Source organism: Diabrotica virgifera, chromosome 8 (genome assembly GCF_917563875.1).
Source record: "Diabrotica virgifera virgifera chromosome 8, PGI_DIABVI_V3a".
NCBI classification, from domain to species: domain Eukaryota; kingdom Metazoa; phylum Arthropoda; class Insecta; order Coleoptera; family Chrysomelidae; genus Diabrotica; species Diabrotica virgifera.
In genome coordinates, this window is record NC_065450.1 from 222,214,912 (window position 1) to 222,235,256 (window position 20,345).

General features: G+C 32.4%; 2 protein-coding genes across 2 annotated transcripts in view; one reads left to right on the top strand and one right to left on the bottom strand.

Annotated features, from left to right (window-relative positions):
* The window catches only part of LOC114341959 (uncharacterized), a 50,210-nt gene extending 49,110 nt beyond the window's left edge, over nucleotides 1–1,100 (top strand). Inside the window, exon 3 of the mRNA XM_028292770.2 lies at nucleotides 888–1,100. Within this exon, the coding sequence (XP_028148571.1) occupies nucleotides 888–1,037 (150 nt within the window). The 3' untranslated portion in view covers nucleotides 1,038–1,100. The remainder of the gene's footprint in view (nucleotides 1–887) is intronic.
* Nucleotides 1–20,345, bottom strand: part of LOC114341884 (ribosome biogenesis regulatory protein homolog) — a 62,278-nt gene that overhangs the window by 35,843 nt on the left and 6,090 nt on the right. Inside the window, exons 3-4 of the mRNA XM_028292696.2 lie at nucleotides 6,393–6,649; nucleotides 4,091–4,255 (exon numbers count right to left, since the gene is read on the bottom strand). Of these exons, the coding sequence (XP_028148497.1) occupies nucleotides 4,129–4,255; nucleotides 6,393–6,649 (384 nt within the window). The 3' untranslated portion in view covers nucleotides 4,091–4,128. The remainder of the gene's footprint in view (nucleotides 1–4,090; nucleotides 4,256–6,392; nucleotides 6,650–20,345) is intronic.

Sequence of the window (20,345 nt, forward strand, 5' to 3'; positions counted from 1 at the left end):
TGCTTTGTAGTAAATAGGTAGTTGAATTGACTACAAAACAAGTCAAAAAATATCATATGAAAACAGGCAGTGACCCTAAAAAGTTTGAAATCTCTCTGAGGTATTGTCACATCACCGACGAAATATTATATTATACTAATAAGTCACTAAAGAGTACTAAAAGCAACTGATTTTTTTTATATAAAAGTTTACGAATACTAAAAATCTAAAAATTAAAGGAATAACGGAAAACAAAAATCGCCGATATCACTTAATTAACCTATAAAATGCCAATAGTGTCAAAATTTGACAAATGTCTAGTGTCAAAATTTTATAACAGTGGAGTAAACTTGCTTGCGATTGGACCAATTACAAATTAGCATTACGGAGCGCCAAATTTAAATTACTCCTGGTTTAAAAACAGAGTATACTATATCATGATTTCTAATTACATTTTTCCATAAGTTTCTATCTTGAGCAACTCTGTGGGAGATCGTGATAACCAAATCCATTGGGAAGCAGGATCATGGCAAACAATAGCCCAAGAAATAATCCTCCGATGATTAGGGGGTTGGACATTTTTGTTGAACCAAAGATGATGATGATGAAGGTTTAAATATTTTTCCTCAAGAGCTTGTTTCCACTGTTCCAGTTTTTGTTCTAATTCTCTTTCAGTATTTCCTACTAACACTACATCATCAGTATACATTAAGCACAAAGGTATGTTACCCTGTAGTTTCTTTGTCAACTGATCCAACACTAATGAGAATAAATAAAAACTAAGCATTGAGCTCTGTCGCAAATTAAATTTTACAGTCTCTCCCACACCTGTCCTAACACTAGTTCTTACTCCCTCATACATGTTTCCCACAATCTTCACAAACTCATAATATTGTTATCCTTTCCAGGAAGATGATGAAAAACAAGAACTGACATTTACCAGCAAATGGTCCCAAGACAATCGCACTTACATTGCTGTTAAACCTTTGCCAGGACAAGGAGCCCTAATCTATATGGCAGTTGCGTCAGATCCCCAACTTGGTTGGGACCATCCTTAAATTTCTTCATTCTTTATTTTTTATATTCATTAATATATTTACGAAAACAAATATTTTTATTTAGTTCTTTGAGTGAAGTGTTTCCTTTTTGAAAAATTGTAAAAATAATTTGTTTTCAAAACTGTGTTGGCACAGCGAATGAAATAATTCAGACTTACACTTTATCAAACATAGGAACAAGTTTGAAAATCTTACAATCGCCATAACGCCACATGACGATTTTAATATTTTTAAACTAGCTTCTGGGTTTGACAAACTGTATAATATTCTTTTGAATGATTATTATAGTCACCAAAATTGAAAGCTGTGAATGCCAATAATAGCCCAGCCAACTAAAAGAAAACAGTACCCTATTGAGGACTTGATCTGACCAAGTATTTGACAAGCTTCTTGAGTTTTATGGACCTTGATAACAGGGTTGGCAGGTTTAAACCAACATGCTTGAAAAGTTGGTTTAAACCAACTGGTTTTTTGAAGTTATACTTCTTTAGGCACGAGGGTGAATTTTTACATTCCCTGGCGCATGCGCACACCGACAGTATGGTTATTAGTCGCTACATCTTTATATAGAGTAAATAAGGTGTGCGTGAAAAGAATATATTATTAGTGTTTTTAGTAAATATATTTATTATAATGTTCGTGTCTTTGGATTTGTCCTCCTCGTGAATAAGATATTTTATAATAATAGTAAGTATATTAAAAGTATTTTTTTATACTTCACTTGGTCTATTAAATTTGTCAGTATGTATGAGAAATCTTGTAACCTGTCAAAGCAAAGGGAGTATAGGTCAGTGGTACAGCTTGTGACCGGAGATCGAGAGGTCCCCAATTCGAATCCGTGTTTTCTATTTTTTTTATTTTTGGTATTGCTTTAATAAAAATTTTTGGAAACTAATAAGTAAAAATTAGTTTAATCTTGAAATAAAATACAAATAACCTGTTGAAAGTATATTTATTGCGTTGAAATCATATAATAGAAGTATAACTTCTTACATGCGTACAAAGTACACACACACATTCTTTTTTAAGAAAACAAACTAGTTTAAACGAAGTAGTTTTATTAAGAAAAAAACCAAACTGGTGTTTTTATTTAGAGTTTTTAATACATCTGCCGCAAATGAAGAAACTAAAGATAAATAAATTATATTTTTGTATTTTCAAACTTAATTATTTGAATATTATTATGTTTAAAGATGTTTTTGTTATATTAATTTTTTGTGTGTAAATAAAAATAAAAGTTGTCTTAATAATTTTTTCATTGTTTATTACTATTATGTTATTAAATAGTTTGTTCATTTTTAAAGTATTTAGACTTATAATATTTTGTATCAAATAAACCTGGTTTAAACCAAAAAATCTGTTTTTTTTGGTTTTTTAAAAAAATCTTGGTTTTTGCCAACCCTGCTTGATAATCAAAACCTTTATCTCTCCTTCAATGAGTTCAGAGAACCTTTTACATTATCAACAATTTAAGGTTAAAAATGCACCATTCTAAGAACTTTATCATATTGGAATGTACTCTAATTGAACGTACAACTGACTCACTCCCACTAATGCGAAAATAGATAGTCTTATAGTAGAAGATATAAGATAGACTCCTGTACCACTTTTTGACAACATTGCGGCAGGGCATTATCCAGGAGGGCCGGTTGTCTGTGCATAAGATTCATTACAGAATCTTTTGTCAAACCCAAGACACTAAGTGTTATAAGGATAGTAATGAAGATTGAGCAGATCTTGCCTGCAAAGGTAAAACAGTATATGTGAAAAAATCGATTTTTGAATTTGCCGCTGAAACTGGGTTATTTTTTTCGCTCTTTCTTATGCAATTTTTAGTTTATTTCTATCTCATTTAGTTTTCAAAATGTGACACTGGTAAAACAGGATATGAGTACGTGTACTTGCGTCTCTGCTATGGTAAAACAGTATATTCGACAAACTCTACAAAGGCAGAATAGTATACATACATCGTCATACACTGCTTATCCCTGGTATTGTGTTATCATCTATTTATTGAAACTCTACTGGTAAAACAGGATATATGTGGTATATGCTGTTATACGGTAACATATTTCATAAAAACGGTGTCCCAATTCCAATGGTAAAGTAGTATAACATTTCATATACTCTTTTACCATAGTATGACCAATGGGAATTTTTATTTCCCCTGACGGTATATAATATGTATAAAGTCTTTTATATACTCTTTGGGTATACTGGAAAAATGGTAAAACAGTATATGTCACTTTAGAAGCACATTTGAAAAAACTAAAAACTGCTTGAAAAACTTGCTGTTGTAACAATTATTATAATAACATACTTTTTTTATATTCCAAATTTCACTTGTCTAACATTATAAATGACAAAACGGCACACTAAAAGAGCAAAAAGTCATTTATCTCAAAACTCAGTTTTTTCACATATACTATTTTGCAGGCAAGAGATTGGGTCTGCAATCATCCAACTGAATGTGTTCATAAGCACAGCAGATCTTATTACCCTGATATTACCTAACGTGTCTGCTAAAACATGTAGGAAGACTCCTTTCATTATTTTGTGAACTGTGAATTATCAACAATTTAATAGTGAAAATGCATCTTCTGCAAATGCAAATTCTAAGAACTTTCATCTACCAGTAAAAAGTAAAGCATTTTGAACGGATCCGCAGGAAAAAAATGCTTTATGTGGACAACAATGCTAGGGTGCTCAGTAAGTAAAGGAAAAAATGCTTTATGTGGACAACAATGCTAGGGTGCTCAGTAAGTAAGTCAAAAATGGTCAAAATATTGTTTGTGTCGAAAAAAACTATAAAGGACTATATCTTTACTTTGTTATCAATAAAACAAGTCAATATGGTAATATAAAATAAATAAAATTATTTGGCCGTGGATAAAATTGATAGTAAATATGCCGATTCTTCTTTTGCTTTTCCTGAAAAGTTAACTAAATTGACTTATGTCTTTTACAGAACAACCTAGAATATGTGCTAATATAATATACATATTCATATTATGTACTTAATACTTTTAATATACCCAACCACGTAAACTTACCTAAACTATATACACAGCATTAACAATAACAAAGACTATCAGCGTCTCTTCCTACCACCTCCACTTTTACCACCTTTCCTCTGTCCCCCCTTGCCTTTAGGTTTCTTGTTTTTTGCAGAAGAATTACTTTTTTTTCTGCTCTCCGATCTTCCTTGATTGGAACTTCTGAAAAATAAAGCAGACAAATTTATTTATTTATTTATTTATACGGGCAAGCCCAATTCGGTAATACATTAATAAGATATTGATAATTACAGTGTTGAATATATAAGAATAAAATGAGAGAGTACAAAACATTTAAAAAGACATGACAAAGTAAAATAATTACAAAACATTAATTACTAACAAATAACAAGGTTATGACATTGCTAAATATTTAATTTGGTTAAATGGTTCTTAAAAACATCAACAGAGTTACCAAAAAGTAAAAGGTCACCTAGGGAGTCAGCAAGTCTTAGTGTTCTAGGAACAAAAGTAAAATATGAGTAATTATATCTATGAAAAGAAATATGAAAGGTTTGAATTTGTCTTGTTGATCGTGGTGGAACAAACAACAATATTTTAGCAAGGAGTTCAGGGCAGTAATATATGCCATTGATAATATTAAACAATACTGTAAGATCTTTACGCTTCCTACGGACATCCAGAGAAGAGATATTCAAAAATCGTTCCATATCTGTATAATTATAATTGATGTGTTTTTTGAACCCAATATATCTAAGAAAATTATGTTGAACACTATCAAGTTTGTTCTTGAGGTGTAAATAATGTGGGGACCAAACTGGAGAACAGTAGTCAAGGTGCGTCCTGACTAAAGAACAATAGAGCATTTTAATAGCGAACACGTTCGTGAAATCACGAGTTGTCCTTTTAACAAAGCCAAGCATTTTCATGGATCTTTGAGTAATATTGTTGATGTGATGGTTAAAGCTCAGAGAGGAATCAAGAACAACACCTAAATCTTTAATTGAGTCTACCGTATCCAATAATTGATCATTTATGGTATAATTAAATACTGATAAATGATGATTCCGACAAAACCGGATAATGTGACACTTGTTGACATTCAAATCCATCCCATTATCAAGACACCAGTTGGCTAAATTATCTAAATCTGATTGCAATGATATTGCATCATCTTGATTATTATTGATTTGATAACATTTAAGATCATCAGCGAATAAGAGAGCAGAAGTGTTAGAGAAGCAGTGAGAAATGTGAGTGTTTATCTTTAAAAACTGTTAGGCAAAGTTTTGACAGCACTCTTACACTGCATCAACCTGGTAAAAAACAATAAGATGGTTTTAATATGGGTGCCGGATCATGAGGGGGTGCATGGGAACGAACAAGCAGATGTGGTTTCAAAACAAGGCTCCAGAGAAACCTTTCAAGGCTAAGAACCTTTCTGTGGCATTACTAGCTAGTACGAAAGATGCTACGAAAAACAAGGTTCAGAAATGGCTGAGAAGGAATCATCAAAAGAAATGGAGGACCACTCGAGGCCAAATCCAGACTAAAAAAAATAATAAAGAATATTGATAAAAAAGTCCCAAACAAATTGATGAATTTCAATAAATGAGAAATCAAAAGAAGCACTGAAATGATGATTGGACATTTCAGTTTCAGGAATTCACTTGTCAATTCGAGATTTCAACCAGAAGAGATCCTAAAACTACCAATAAGAGCACTGTTGACATTCGTTAAGGCCACAGAACTTTAGAGTTTAACCCATTCACTGCCGATCACATGCCAGCGTGTGATATGTTTACTTCAGTTAGGTGCTATTCACGTGTCAGCGAGTGATATGGCTACTTCAGTCAGGTGCCGTTCAACAGAATGGCTCCTAGCCAAGTTACATCCTCTTCGATAGGCAGTGAATGGGTTTAAGGAAAAAACAAGGTATGGTACAAAGGCCTTAGAATCAAGTGCCAGAGTCTGATGAGCCTTGCCTGATTTAAGAAGATGAAGAAGAGTACTCTTACATTAATTGTTCTTTCTTTCAAACATTTTTAAACATAAACAAAAAAGAGACAAAAAAGATGCTTTAACCAATCATCATACAGTCTAAGAGAGAACAAAACTATCAAGTACCAAAAATATTGGATATACAGTCAAACCTGCTTATTGGAATAGCCTTAGTGCCAGGCAAAAGTATTCCTATAAACGATCATTGGTGGCTGGTAGAAACGTTTCAAGGCCTCAAATGTCTATTACTTAAAGCAGGATATTCCTATAACCGGTATTCTAATAAGTGGGTTCGACTATATAGAGAAAACGAGAAAGTTTTGTAAATCTCACTTACCCTCCAACTTCATTATTAACATGTCTTGATACAGCTTTTTCTATGTCTAATTTAGGCCTTTTGTTCAAAATCGAATCAACTATGGCTAATGTTTCCTTCCTTTCTGTGTCACCAGATACTGGTGCCAGTTTCCTTTTTCTCGATACTCCAGGTGTGATTGCTGATATTCCTCTTGCTTCTTTTTCCTTAGGTAATTCCCTCTGAAACTTACCTAAACTTGCTGTTGATGCTTTTGCTATAGTCACTGCGGCTTGTAACTGGAACAAAAAAGATGACAATGAGATTAAACATACATAAATAAATAATCTAGGATTGAAAGACACCATAGGAAAAGTCAAACAATAAGGAATGCACGTAATTTTCCCCTTGTTGCTATTCTAAATTTGAAAAAATTTATAGAGATGGCTTAAAGCACACTTATTGTATGTCCGTACATGTACATCATCATTCTCTTTGCCTTATCCCTATGTGGGGTCGGCTTCCCTAATTGCATTTCTCCACACAATTCTATCCTGGGTCATAACAATATTAATCCCCTTTACCAACAAGTCCTGCCTAATCGTCTCCCCCACGTCTTCTTTGGTCTTCCTCTTCTACTCCTTCCAGGAATCTGCACTTCAGCTAGTCTTCATATTGGATGATTAACATCTCGACATTGAACATGACCAAACCATCTCAACCTATGCTCTCTCATTTTGGCATCAATTGGTGCCATACCTAGACTTCCCCTAATATACTCATTTTTAATTTTATCCTTTCTTGTCACTCCAGTCATCCATCTAAACATTCTCATCTCCGCCACATGCATTTGTTGTCCTCTTTCTTTTTCACTGCCCAACATTCAGTTCCGTACATCATAGCCGGTATTATGGCTGTTTATAGAATTTTCCTTTTAGCTTCATTGGAACTTTTCTGTCACACAACACACCACTCGCTTCCTTCCACTGCATCCATCCAGCCCTAATTCGACTGCATGCATCTCCATACTCTGTAATACCGATCCCAGGTACTTAAAACTATTGCTTTTTACAATCAGTTCACCATCCAAAGATACCATTTTATTTGTAGTAACTCCATCTTTAAATGAACATTCCAAATACTCTGTCTTTGTCCTACTAAGTTTTAAACCTTTTTCCTCCAGAGCTCATGTCCACTGATCCAGTTTTTGTTCTAAGTCTCTTTCACTATTTCCTACTAACACTACATCATCAGCATACATTAAGCACCATGGAATGTTACCCTGCAGTTTCGCTGTTATCTGGTCCAAAACTAATGAGAATAAATACGGACTAAGCACAGAGCCTTGGTGCAATCCTACTTTCACATGAAATTTATCAGTCTCTCCCACACCTGTCCTAACACTTGTCGTTACTCCCTCATACATATCCCTCACAATCTTTACATATTCACCAGGGACTCCTTTCTTATTGAGTGCCCACCACAGAATCTCTCGAGGAACTCTATCATATGCTTTCTCAAGATCAATGAATACCATATGAGCGTTTGTTTCTTTACTCCTGTATTTTTCAAAAATTGTGACAGCGACAATAAGTAGTTTGTATAAATAGACGGAGAGCTACAGGCGAGAAATCATCGTCATAAGTAATATGGAGTTTGGCATGTGAAATGTGTCTATTGTATATTGATAACTATGACCCCTTTCAGGCTGACACCTCAGTGGATACAGGAAGTAGGAATAAGGGATGAAAGGGGAAAGTTGGTGCAGTCATTAAATGTTTTCACCTTCTATTTTGTTAAACCTCCATCGATTTGCATGAAAATTGGTGAGTAGTTAGAGCATAACTCAAGAAACAAAACTGATATGGTGCCAACGTGCGCTTTTACCCTGGAGGTGGATGCCACCCCTTCTCAGGGGTGAAAACTATTTTATTAAAAATAACCCCACTAATCGATAGAGGGACAAATTTTAAGCAAAATTTGTTACTTCTAATTATTAAAATAAATCAATACTTTTTGAGTTATTAAAGATCAAAGATTTGAATTTTTCGTGAAATAAATGCATGATGTAAAGCGGTGTTTCGTGAATAATTCAAAAACTGTAAGTTTTATCAAAATAGTTATGATTACCAAAATTGAAGATAATAAAAAATAAAAGAGATTTCTTATTCGAAAAACCTTTGAGAATTAATAAAAAGTGAGTTATAGGTGATGGAATGTATATTTTTTTCGGCTAGTACCCAAATCTAAGTATTCAAGCTCAAATAACGGGAAAACGGTGCATTTTATAAAATATATTTACTGAACACTTGTCAAAGTACTCAAGAATACCTATCAAGTGAGCTCCAGATGAAGTTTATAACATCAAAGCTAAGCAAGTGATGATGAAAATACTTTCGAGTTTTTAGGAAAAAGTGAAAATTAAAACATACGCTATTTATATATTTATTTTGAAATTTGTTAACAGAATAATTTTTAAAGGCATTTTGGGAATGAAGTTAGGATTATAATTTATTATCAAGTTCGTTTTATTACAATTTAAATATAACAAGTTAAAATGCGAGCATTATTATAACGAAAACTTTGTTTTGTATGTATTTAAATTCCTAATATGGAAAATTGCTATTATGAAAAGTTGTTTAGAATTAAAAATTATGTTTAATGTGCAATTATATCCTACTATTTAAATTCATATTTTTTACACATCGACTAAAATCATACAATTTTATATAATCTTATGTTTATGATTGCATCTTGGATTTTAGACCGTGCAGATCTTTTTATGAAGAATATTTTTTTTTTGTTCGTAAAATTAATAATAAAAGAGTTATAAATGAAAATGATGATTGGTAGGTATCTCTAATTTGAGAAAAAAATTAAATATTTTCTTTTTATTAGAAGAATGTAGATAATAGTTACATTATTATAATAATTATTAATTATTTAATTATAATAATAACAACTATTGCATATTAGAACACAGTTTTTAATTCCAAACAATTTTTCGTAGTAACAATAATTTACAACAGTGTGAAAAAAGGTACTTTAATCTTGAGCGAAATTCATATTTTTTAAAACACCTCCTATAATATAGATAAAATTTGCTATCTGATGATTGAATCGTAGGTTTTAGACGATGCGGAACTTTTTATGAATTATAACTTTATTTCGTAAAATTAAAAATAAAAAAGTGTCCCGTAATATATGTGTCAAACTTAAGTAGACACACTGTATATTATACAATATAATATACATAATACATAAATCATTGGGTAGACAGCACCAAAAATTTGTAACCCGCCATTTAACATTACTTACATTAAAATTAATAAGTAATATTTATTTATTTGGTATTTCAATTCTTTTACAGTTTATATGAAGTAATATATTTTTGAAATAATATGTATGTTACTAAAATATTATTTTTTATATTATTTCGATATTTAGTTGAATTTTTTCTATCGATATAAACTTAGTGGTGGTTCTAGCCAGGAGCAGGGGGGCAGCTGCCCCCCTTCAGTTTTTACAGTACTTTTGTACTAAAATTTTCTTTAAAAAGGCACGTTATCTTGTTTATTCACCGGTTGTGTTCCCATGCCCCCCACTTTTTTTGGTCTAGAACCGCCCCTGTATTAACTGAATATGTACAGAAACTGAGGGTGTCCAATAATGGGCACATTTGACATAATATTCAAATACATTTTTGCTATATTTTATATAAATGTCTTAAAACAATTTTAAAAACTTATATAAAAAATAATATAATAATTAAGCTCCAGCTCCAAATTCTTGGAGCCTAAACTTTGAAAAATGTTTGTAGCATAATGTTTAATGGTATCAACTTTTCCGGAAGCTCATTTGATACATATTTCTAAGTACTTTGACAAGTGTTCAGTAAATATATTTTATAAAATGCATCGTTTTCCCGTTATTTGAGCTTGAATACATAGATTTGGGTACTAGCCGAAAAAAATATACATTCCATCACCTATAACTCACTTTTTATTAATTCTCGAAGGTTTTTCGAATAAGAAATCTCTTTTATTTTTTATTATCTTCAATTTTGGTAATCATAACTATTTTGATAAAACTTACACTTTTTGAATTATTTACGAAAAACCGCTTTACACCATTCATTTATTTCACGAAAAATTCAAATCTTTGATCTTTAATAACTCAAAAAGTATTGATTTATTTTAATAATTAGAGGTAATAAATTTTGCTTAAAATTTGTCCCTCTATCGATAAGTGGGGTTATTTTTAATAAAATAGTTTTCACCTCTGAGAAGGGGTGGCATCCACCCCCAGGGTAAAAGCGCACGTTGGCATCATATCAGTTTTATTTCTTGAGGTATGCTCTAACTACTCACCAATTTTCATGTAAATCGATGGAGGTTTAACAAAAAAGGAGGTGAAAACCTTTAATGACTGCGTTAACTTTCCCCTTTCATCCCTTATTGCTACTCCCTGTATCCACTGAGGTGTCAGCCTGAAAGGGGTCATAATTATCAACATACAATAGACACATTTCACATGCCAAACTCCATATTACTTATGACGATGATTTCTCGCCTCTAGCTCTTAGACTAAAATGTGTTCTTGTTAAAACTAAGTTTTTGTGTGGAAATTTTTCGTTTTAATTAGTGATTTTAATATCAAAATATTGCTGGGATTGAGACCTACAATATAATGCAATTTGTTTTCAGTAGGTTGGCATCATAAGTGAAATAATTGAAATAAGTGATATTATTATTTCCCAAACCATAACAGTTACAAAAAGTGGTTCTTATAAACAAACTGGTTAATGATCAAGAAAAATTCAGTAAATATCATTAACCTTTAAGTACTTATTTATTACTTTTAATTTTATCTTTTGGAAGTGGCTACTGTTACGACCGACGTTCTTTGCAATACAATGATTTCATACATTTAATTATGGCAATGAATTGTTTAGAATGTGACAAAGACATCAGTGACTCCAAGGATGCACTGAGTTGTGATAGCTGTGAAAGGAGTTTACATCGAAAATGCACGGAACTCTCGGCTTCGGAACTGAGAGTCATGGACCTAAAGAACAGTCGTCAACTGAAGTATTTCTGTCAGCAATGTTTGGAGGGCATGGCAGCTGTACCTAAATTATACAAAATCGTGGGCGAGTTACGCCTAGAGGTGAAACATCTTCAGGAAAGTATTGAAGCCAAAAACACTTCTATACCACAATTAACTACTACACCGTCAATTTCGAATGATGAATCTATAATTAACGAAATTCAAGAGCGTAATGCTAGAGCTAGGAACATTATGATCTTTAATTTGCCAGAATCCCCAAATGACACTACAACTGTGCGTTCAATCATAAGTGAAGCCTCCAGTGATGAAATAAGTATTGTTAAGATAACCAGAGTTGGCAAGAAAAATAAAAATGGATATCGTTCTGTAAAGGTGGAGCTCTCAAGACCCCAGGATGTATTTGATGTGTTAAAAAATAAATATAATGTAAGCCGTGATAGACATATTTTCATAAGTGCTGACCTCACGTGTCTTCAACAAAACATCTTAAATAAGTTAAAAACTGAATTGGCAGAAAGGAAATCTAAAGGTGAGAAAGATCTAGTTATAAGGTATATTAATGGTGAGCCTAAAATAACCAAATATAATCAGCAAAAAAACTCGAAATGATCATTCCACAAGTTTCCAATACACTGAAAATCTACTGTCACAATGTAGGAGGTTTAAGGACAAAATTATCTGATTTCTCTGCAGCAGTTAATTGTTCTTGCTTTGATATATTTGTCATTATTGAAAGTTGGTTGAACGATGATTTCCTAGATAAGGAACTTTATTTGGTTAATTATCAGATATTCAGATGTGATAGATCTAATCTTTCAAGTACTAAAAGTAGAGGTGGAGGGATTTTGATACTTATTCATAGAAAAATAAAAGCTTTTAGAATGAGCCTCATAAACAATTCAGTGGAGCAGTTATTTATATCTTGTTCTGTTTCAAATTTTAATTTTATCATTGGTGGCGTGTGTATTCCTCCTAACAGTCCAAATAATTGTTATCTATCACATGTTGAAACGATTGAAGATTTGAGAATTCAGTATAATAAATGCAACTTTTATATTTTTGGTGATTTTAACTTGCCTAATATAACTTCCGATTTAAATAATATATCACCATCTCAGATGAATGAAAACATTTCTAGTGTAGCACAATGTTATGCTTTTCTTGATTTTAAACAGCATATTACTATTCCTAACTCTAATAATAAGTTTTTATATCTACTATTTTCGAATGTGGATAGTATTCTAGTTTCATCTGCAATAGATCCTATTTTTTCTGAATCTAGCCATCACAAACCATACTCCTTTGATTTACCTATATCGGGCATTACAAATAATTTACTGTGCCAAGAATTTTACTATGATTTCAGAAACGCTGATTATATTAGCTTACAGAATTATTTGGGACCTATCAATTGGCACAAGTATTTAAATTTAAATGACATAAATACTGCAGTACACAATTTCTATCATATTATGAGTATGGCATTAAATCTTTTTGTGCCCAAAAAGAAAAGTAAGGTATCAACTTTCCCAAAGTGGTTCAATGCTGAGTTGAGAAATTTAATCATCCAAAAGAAAATAGCTCACAAAAATTACAAGAATACTGGCAATCGCTGTTATTACATAGAATTTTCAAAGTTACGTAGTCAATGTAATATTTTATCTAAAGAATGTTTTGTGAATTACAAAAAAGACCTTGAAAATAATTTTAATACCGATCCCAGGTCATTTTGGAGATTTTTTAGCCGAAAAAATAATCTATATGATGTTCCTAATAATATGTATCTAGCTGATAAAAAAGCTGTGAATGGTGATCAGATAAGTGAACTTTTTGCTGTTTACTTCTCTGAAGTTTATGTTTCTTCCCTGGATGTAAGTTATCATGACACATTTAATAATTATTCATCTATAAAGTGTGATTCTTTGACAGCGGAAGTTATTTTTGATGGTTTGTCAAAACTTTCTAATAATGTAACAGCTGGACCGGATGGTCTTCCCGATTTTTTCTTGAAAAACTGTGCTTACAGTCTAACTCAACCATTGTTTGTTCTATATAACTTATCATTGAAATTAGGCATTCTTCCTGATAAATGGAAAACTAGCCATTTAATTCCAATTTTTAAATCTGGCGAAAGAGAAAATATAGAAAATTTCAGAGGTATATCTAAACAATCGACCATTCCTAAACTACTTGATAAGTTGATTTATAACCATATTAGTTTTACTTGTCAACAATTAATAAATAATTATCAACATGGCTTTATGCACAAGAAATCCACAACTACAAACTTATTATCTTATGAAACATCTATTATCAGAGATCTGGAAAGAAAATGTCAGGTAGATTGTGTATACACAGACTTTTCAAAAGCCTTTGATAGGATTGACCACTACTTACTGCTACATAAACTTAAGGCATATGGTTTCAGCGATCAGCTTTTAAAGTGGTTTGATAGCTATTTAATAGGTCGCACACAAAAAGTCAAACTGGGTTCATTTATGTCAGATGCAATACAAATAAAATCTGGAGTTCCACAAGGTGCTCATTGCTCGCCCCTTCTGTTCAATCTGTTTATTAACGACATAGGTGAATGTTTTAATCACTCTAAGTACTTGCTATTTGCTGATGATTTGAAGATTTACAGATCTATCAAAGATCATGAAGATTGTAGTCTCCTTCAAAACGATCTCAATAATTTAGTTGAGTGGTGTAACAAAAACAGACTCTTTTTAAACATTAATAAATGTCATTTCATTAGCTTCCACAAAGTTGCAAAAAAATATCAATCATCATATGTCATCGTCAGTAAAGCGCTCTCTTATGTTAGAGCAGTAAAGGATTTAGGAGTAATATTCGATGAAAACTTAACGTTTGTGGATCACATTAACTATGTGACAGCAAAGGCTTCAAAAGTACTGGGTTATATACTTCGCAGTTGTGCTGATCTTTCCCTTAATACAATAAAGGCTGTTTACTCATCATTTCTTATATCTATATTAGAATTCTCCTCTATTGTCTGGTCACCATTTTATAATGTTCATGTTGTTTGTCTCGAGAGAGTTCAAAATAAGTTTTTAAGATTTGCAGCATACAGATTGGGATATGTTATTGAACTAAACCACAACTATACCATCATCCGTAGTGATCTCAATTTGCACTCCTTAAAAGACCGTAGAATTATAAATGATCTAGCTTTTATTTATAAACTATTAAATAGTGAAATCAATTGTCCTGATTTATTAAAATTAATAAACTTTAATATTCCAAACCATAATCTGAGAAATAATAACTTGTTCCATGTACCTCATCATTCAACTAACTATGGTCTTAACTCACCAATAGATAGAACTTTAAGTCGCCTGAATGATTTGGACATCGATTTATTCTCTTCTTCCAGTCGAGTATTTAAAAACCAACTAAAATCAATTTTTCCGGTCAGCACTTATGTTTAATATTTAATATTATATTTTCAGTGGATTTGTTAATTTTTGCCATGGATAATGCTTTTGTATTATGTAATGTGTTAATTTTTTTATTGTCTGTAGTTAGTTGATTAATGTCAGTTTATATTATATTATTATGTATTGTCACTGCATAACGTGGATTGTGTGTATGTTAAATTTAGTTTTATTGTAATGTACTGTTATATTTCTATTTGATCTGAAAATTAAATTTTGATTATTATAAGCAGAAGTCAATTTAATATAAAATATTTTCAATTTTCTCAACCACGGGCATATAAATTTAGAACAACCTGTATACAACAAATTGTTATATTTAATTTTAAGAAGTGATTAGAATAAGCTTACGAAACTCGGGACAATGCGCCGAGAATAAACAAAGTGAATGGCGCGTACCATTATCGTTGTTCGCGGAAGGTTCGATCATTAGCCTATGCTAAATAAGACTCAGTTGAAATAGACAATAGGTCATTATCGTTGTTCGCGGAAGGTTCGATCATTAGCCTATGCTAAATAAGACTCAGTTGAAGTAGATAATAGGTCATTAAATTTTGTAAATAGTAGAAAGTAATTTTAGAATGGGAATTAACTATTTTCTTTGAAATCCATTAAGCATATTTAGAAAGATTAAAAATTGGTTTTGAGGAAGACTGCGAATGAGAGTTGGTGGTGGAAGTTTGATTTGTGAATCTGGAAGGGATATTTAGAAAGTAGGGGAATGAATGAAAAGATAGATCAGAATGTTTTGAGCTGTCAAGAAGTGAAGTCCAGTAGTAGACGGTAGTGTACGGAGAGTGAGAAAGCCGGTGTAGTTCCGTGAGTGTGGAGTATCTATCGTGGAACGAGAGGTAGGCCAGGTCGAGAGTAAAAAACCTCCTTGAGCCAAGAGTGTCCCGGTAGCTGATTGAAGTTTCGAAAAAGGTAGAAACACGGCATCACGACAGAAGCAGGAACGGGAGCTATACGAGCTAGTTTTCAAAGGAGAACATTACTGGAAGCCAGGACGAGGTTTTGATCGCAGCCAAGGATAGCAGGAAACGGGTCTTGTGTGAAGACATTCTCAGTTCACCAGAAAAAGGTCAGTCTCATTTGTTTGGACATGAATGTATGGGTTTTTCGTATTAAATACCACATTTAAAATTGAAGAACATAATCAGTAATATCAGAAAAGCTTCATCAAACTTAAATAGAATTGTTGCTAATAAATCCTAATAGTTAAATGTTAATAAAAACTTTCAATTGGAAACCAAAAGGAAATAAGATTCCCATGTGTAAATGTTATGTTTAGGAATAATAAGATATAGCAAATATTAAGCAGTGATTGCCATTTAAATAAAATAAACAATATTTTGATTATAATTGTAACCCATATGTGTGTATTATTTTACTCTTTTCTTGCCTATCCCGATTAGGAACCATTGAGAAATACTGAGAAGCCACGTAAGTAAGTAATTAATTTTATAATTCGCCCTGAGATTGAAAACATATTGATATGTGATCTGGTTAATTAATTAAATTATTATTAATGCATTGATTAAATTAAATGACAAATAAGAATATTATCTCATATCAATAATCAAGATCACATCAACTGTCGTCCAACGTGGAAAGCATTGTAAAGTATTTCTAGTGGCAAATTTGAAGGATAGAAAGAGTAAAGCCGGTATTTGAAAATTTATATGCCTGTGGTAAAAAGTGAGATACTTACATTTGATAACATAAAATTTTAGATCTCTTTAGGTACAAATTTTACATAACTGATTTAATATTTTATTTTTACGATATTTACATTTGATATATTTATTGACAATTTATAATATTTGGGTGAGAAAAAGTCGTCTTGGTAACATACTAGTAAAATTTCATATTTGGCGGGGACAGTACTTCTTGAAAACAAATGTCTGTGACAAGAAGCCAAAGCAAAGACAACAAAAAACAAAAAGAACATTCAAATCAAGAGAATAATTCAGACCAAGAAGATATTTTAGACAAGACAATCATGGCATCAGAACAGCAAGAATTATCAGGAATAGATAAAATATTACAAATGATGCAACTCCAGTCACAAAGAATGGAACAGAAAATGGATGAAACACAACAAAAACTGGATGACAATCAAAGAGAAACAAAACAAACAATGGATAAAAATCAGGAAGAAACATCAAAGAAAATGGATAAAGTGGAGAAAAAAATGGATGACAATCAACAGGAAACAAAACAAGCAATAGAAGAGAACAATAAGAAAATAGAGGAACGCATAGAAAAGTATGAAAAGGAAATAAAAGGATGTTTGACAAGAATGAAAAACGAGATAGAACAGCAAGAAATGAAAATTAAAGATCACATGCAAGAACAAGAAATTAGAATGAAGGACCACATGAAAGAACAAGAAATGAAAATTCAAAACAAAATGGAGGAGTTAACGAATGGCCAGAAAAAGGAACTAGAAAATTTGGAAAATAAGTTGGAAAATGCTATTCAAGTAGACAGAGAAGAAGTGGAAAAAAGAATCACAGAAATAGAAAAACAAGTCACCGAAAACAGGACGCAACAGAATGTCGGAGAAAGAAGAGAAATGGTTATACACAGCACAGATGACGTGAAGATAAGGTTTGGCGGGGATGTAAGAAGATTACACCCAGTGCCGTTCATAAATAGCCTGAAAAAGAAAATACAGCACATCGGAAATTTCGAAACAGCAAAAGAAACTATCAGAAACCATCTCAAATATGAAGCAAGCCTATGGTTCGATAGCAAAGAAGAAGAATTCGGCAATTGGCAACAATTTGAACAAAAATTTTTGAATTATTTCTGGGGAAAGGTCCAACAATTGGAAATTAACAAGGAATTGCAAAATGGGAAATACAATGATAGGATGGGTGTATCACAAAGGACATACCTATGCGTTACAAATTTACAATAATGCAAAACATTTACAATATAATTACTCATCGGAACAATTAGTCGAACTGATTGCAAGACATTTCGAAGAAACGCTGGAAGACCATATCACATTGCAAAACTACAAAGACATAGATAGTTTATGCCAATTCCTACAAATAAGAGAATCACGTCTAAGAGAAAGAAAATCAAGAAGGTCGCGAGAAGATTACAGGCCCCGAGAAACACAAGATTACAGAGATAGAAATCAAAATAGGAGGGACTATACAAGACGAGATTTTAATCCCAGAAGGGAAAACGAAAATAGAGACAACGGAAGAGGAAATTATGAACAAAGAAATAGGCAATGGAATGAGGATAGAAATCGAGAATACCAGAATAGAAACACCACACGCTCAAATCAAGAAAACAGAAATAATGGTAGACAAAATGAACAGGGATATCGAGAAAACCGAAACAGATCCGACAGACCAAGAGAAAATAGAAGAGAAGTAAATAATACCCAGACAGATGAATATGACGGAGAGAGACATTATGACGAAAATATAAACAACGATGAGCAACCGGCGTCTTTTCACGACGGCGCTCACTAAAAACCAAAAATCAAACAGGAATCTTTTGTCACCCCAAGGAGTTTATTAAATTGGCAGGAAACAACGAAAAGAAAAATGGAGTTAATTTAAAATTTGTGGATGGATTTATCAACGAGAAACCAATTAAAATTATGATAGACACTGGATCTGAAATAACATTGGTCAACAGAAAACTAATAGAAGAAGTTAACTTAACAAATTTAATTTACAAAATACCTAGGGTAAATTTAGTGGGCGCAAACAAACGGACATTGGCAACTATAAATGAAGGCATACGAGTAATGGTACGACTGGGTAAGAATATGTATGCACTACAATGTGTAATAATGCCAAACATGTCACATGACATGTAGTGATAGATTTTAAAAATAATACGATGAAACTAACAGAAGAAAAAGAAAAAGAACAGGACAAGGAACATGAGAAACAAAATACGGACGAATCAGGTAAAGAACAAACAGTGGAAATGAATTTGGCAGCGAAGCAAGGACAAAGAAAAAAAAGGAGAAAAGGTCAGAAAAAGATAAAAGAAAATGAAACCTGTGGCTCCTCAAAAGAAGAGTTGAGCCCAGAAGAAGAAAATTTGAGAGTATCAGAAACAAAGGAAACCTGGGATTCCTCAAAAGAAGAGACGAGCTCAGGAGAAGAAGAAATAAAGCTAAAAAATGAAAGTGAAAAGAATATGATTGAAACAGTGGTATTTGAAGAGGAGGTATATGCAAACGAGGATGCAGAATGCACGGTAAACATGTGTGAAGAATCTGAGAAAAAAGACAGAAAATTGATATGTGGAGAAGGGAAAGAAAAAGAATTGCGGTTGATGTTAAGAAACTACGAAAATTTGATCAATGAGGAAAACAGAGTGGCTAAAAAGTACGAACATTCATTTGAGGTGAAAAACTTGGGAAATTTTCGATCAAAGACTTACCCGATTCCATACAAGTATCGACAAGAGGTGAAAGAAGAAATAAATAAAATATTGGAAGATCAAATCATCGAAAGATGTGATTCACCGTATGTTAACCCGATTGTGATAGTAAAGAAAAGCAATGGAGAATTGAGATTATGTTTAGATGCCAGGAATATCAACCAGCACACTGTATCACAATATGAATCACATCGAGGCCATTTTTGGAAGAATCACCGGGTCACACATATTTTCGAAAATTGACTTAAAACACAGTTTTTGGTTGATACCGTTAGCTGAAAAGTGTAGAAACTACACCGCTTTTTCTATTGATGGTATTGTCTACCGGTTTAAGGTAGTGCCATTTGGATTGCAGAGTGCTTGTGCTGCACTCGTCCGAGCTCTACATACCATTTTGAATCGCCATGAAGATTTCATAGTTCATTATATCGATGATTTATTAATTTTTTCACAAGATACTCAGAGTCATCTGGAACACATAGCAATAATTCTGGAAGAATTGGACACAGCGGGATTGAAATTAAACATTGAAAAATGTCAATTTTTTCAAAAAGAAGTCATTTATTTGGGTTTTCAATTGGACACCAAAACAGTAAGATTAGCCGAAGACAGAGTCAAGCTCATAGATGAATACCCAAGACCAACGAATTTGAAAACATTGAGAGGTTTTCTTGGCACGATTAATTATTTTAAAAAGCTGATTCCCGATTTGAGCCAAAAGGAAATCCCTCTGATAAAATTGCTTAAAAAAGGAATAAAATGGAATTGGAAAGAAGAACAGGAGGAAGCTTTCGAAACATTAAAACGAGAATTCGCAAAAGGAACGAAAATATACCACCCCATTTACAATTTACCTTTTATACTCCGAACTGATGCGTCCATACAAAAATTTGCAGCATGAGTTCTGTCTCAAATACAAAACGACCAAGAAGTGCCGATATGTTTTATATCTCGAGTGACTAAAACACATGAGAGAAAATATAGTGTTACAGAATTGGAGTTTGCCAGTGTACTATATTGCGTAAACAAATTGAGGTTTTAC